The sequence below is a fragment of the Mercurialis annua genome, linkage group LG3 (assembly GCF_937616625.2).
Source record: "Mercurialis annua linkage group LG3, ddMerAnnu1.2, whole genome shotgun sequence".
NCBI lineage: Eukaryota > Viridiplantae > Streptophyta > Magnoliopsida > Malpighiales > Euphorbiaceae > Mercurialis > Mercurialis annua.
The window spans coordinates 39,958,829-39,961,684 of NC_065572.1; the positions used below are offsets into that span (position 1 = coordinate 39,958,829).

General features: G+C 44.0%; 1 protein-coding gene across 1 annotated transcript; it reads right to left on the reverse strand.

Annotated features, from left to right (window-relative positions):
* Positions 1 to 282: 282 nt before the first annotated feature.
* LOC126672534 (uncharacterized) lies at positions 283 to 1,413 on the reverse strand. The gene has a single exon (XM_050366488.1). The coding sequence runs from the start codon at positions 1,411 to 1,413 to the stop codon at positions 283 to 285; it is 1,131 nt and encodes a 376-aa protein (XP_050222445.1).
* Between the last annotated feature and the right edge of the window lie 1,443 nt (positions 1,414 to 2,856).

Consider the following 2,856-nt stretch of genomic DNA (forward strand, 5'->3'; position numbering starts at 1 on the left):
CGGCTTTCGGCGTGGTTCTGTATGACCATAAAACACTGTGTAGCTCGTCGGCCCATCAACCTTTTGCCTCGTCCAGGCGCTTTTTCAATCCATTAACAATGGTTCTGTTGGTTACCTCGGTCATCCCATTGGTCTGGGGTGGGTGACCAAGGTGAACCTTAGATCGATTCCCTTCTCAGTGTAGAAGTCTCTGAAATTTTTTTTGTCGAATTGTTTACCGTTGTCGGTTATGATGATTCTTGGAATTCTGAAACGACAAATGATTTCTCTTCGGACAAAACTTCACACTCGTGCTTCTGTTATGGTGGAGACAGCTTCAGCTTCCACCCATTTGGAGAAATGATCGACAGCTACTATCAAGAATCTCCTTTGCCCACTTGCTGTCGGGAAGGGGCCAACGATGTCAATACCCCATGTACTGAATGGCGAGGGACTTATTATCGGACTTTGCTCGGTTGTGGGTTGATGATGCACATTCTGGTGATATTGACATTTCTCGCATTTTTGTACCAAGCTTGCTGCATCTTGTGCCATTGTCGGCCAGTCGTAACCTTGTAATACCGCTTTTCGACAGAGTGCTAAATGGGAGATGTGGCTTCCACACATGTCTTCGTGTATTTCGGCTAAGACGTATTCTCCTTCTTCAACCGTGAGGCATCTGGACCATGGATGTGAGAATGACTTTCTGTATAGGGTGCCATCTCGGTATGAGAAGTGTGGTGCTCGGCGCTTCACCTTCCTTGCCTCTTTTTTATCCTCGGGTAGGCTTCCATTCTCCATGTATGATATGATGTGCTCCATCCATTGATCTAACAGGTTGATGAGGAATGTTGCCTCGGGATTTTGGATACTGCTGAAGTTTTGGATCGAGCATGGTATGACTGGTACTGTTTCTTTGGTTGCTCCGGCCTTTGCCAATGTGTCTGCCTCTGTGTTCTCTTCTCTGGGTATTTGCTCTAATTCCCATTTTCCACCTTCTTCGGTAATTTTTGCGAGCAGCTCTTTAACTCGATCTACATATTTTTTCATTTCTGGATCTTTGACCTCAAATAATCCGAGTACTTGGTTAACCACCAGTTGAGAGTCACTCTGAATTTTGATGAACTCGGCCTTGACTACTGTCGCCATTCTCAATCCTCCTATTAGTGCTTCGTATTCTACTGAATTGTTGGTTGCCGGAAAATTCAGGTGGATTGAGTTTTGCATTTTTATATTATGTGGTCCTCTTAATATCATCCCTGCCCCTGCTCCGGCCAAGTTTGGTGCTCTGTCTACTTGTAATATCCAGCTGACCAAGCCCTTGTCTACCTCGGTGGGTTGATCGTGTGTTGTTGTTTTGGCCACGTAATCTACTAGGATCTTAGCTTTCATTGCTGTTCTTGGTTCGTATTTGATATCGTATGATCCTACCATGACCGACTAGTTGATTAATCGTCCAGAGGTTTCTGGTGTTCCAAGCGTTTTTTTCAGGGGTTGGTTTGTTCGGACTACCACTGTGTGAGACTGAAAATACCTTTTGAGTTTTTCTACCGTTAATACCAGCACAAATACCAATTTTTTGATGTTGCTATATCTGAGCTCGGGGCCTTTAAACACTCTGCTCGTGTAGTACACCGGTTTCTGCTCGGTTTCTTCTTCTTTTACAAGCACATATGCTACTGTTTTGTTGGTGACACTTATATATAAGTATAACACTTCTCCTACTTCGGGTCGCCCGAGTAGTGGTGAACTTAGAATTTTTTTGTGCTCCTCAAAAGACTGTTGGCACTCTTCGGTCCAATTGAAGCTTTCCACATTTCTTAGTGTTTTGAAGAATGGGAGACATCTCTTGCCCGTCTTCGGGGCTTTCATATCTATTATTGCTTTTATTTTTTCCGGGTTTACCTTAATGCCTTTTTGAGAGATGAGGTAACCGAGGAATTTCCCTGCCGGGACTCCGAAGGCACACTTGTCCGGGTTTAACTTGAGCTTGTATTTCTTTAGCTTGGTGAAAACGTCTTCTAGGTCTTTCGCGTGGTCTTCTACTTTTTTGGATTTGACGATGATTTCATCAACGTACACCTCCATGTTTTGACCGATCTGGTCCTTGAATACAAAGTTCATCAGTCGCTGATAAGTTGTCCCGTCATTTTTTAATCTGAAAGGCATTTGTTTGTAGCAGTATGTGCCGCTGTCAGCTACGAAGCTTGTTTTCTCTTCGTCGGCCTTGTGCATTGGTATCTGGTGGTATCCTTGGGCAGCGTCTATGAACGAGTAGACTTCGTAACCACTCGTTGAGTCGACTAGCTGATCAATGTTTAGCAGAGGATAGCTATCCTTGGTGCATGCTCGGTTTAGGTCTGTGAAGTCTATGCATAGTCTCCATTTCCATTCGGCTTTTTAATGAGCACGACGTTTGATAGCCACTCCGGGTAATACACTCTTCTGATGAAACCTGCTGCCAATAGTTTGTTTACTTTGGCCCTGATGGCAATTTGTCTGTCCACTGCGAAGGCTCTTTTCTTATGTTTGACTGGTTTATGTTTTGGATCTACATTCAGCTTATGTGATATGATTGCCGGGTCTACCCCTTCTATCTCGCCTGAGGTGTTGACAAATTCTACTTCGTTTCTGATTAACATGTCTGTTATCTCATGTTTTACTGGTTCGGGCAGTGCAACACCTATTTGGACCGATCTTGGTGTTACTCTTGATAGGTTAACCCTTTCTAGTTTTCCATAAGGTTTGAGCTTGCCTTCATCTGAGTCTGGTATCTCCATTGTTTCGATAGCCAGGGTTTCTGATACATCTCTCATTGATACGAAGCAGCACTGTTTGGCTATGTCTTGCCTTCCTTTGACTGTCACCACTCCCTCT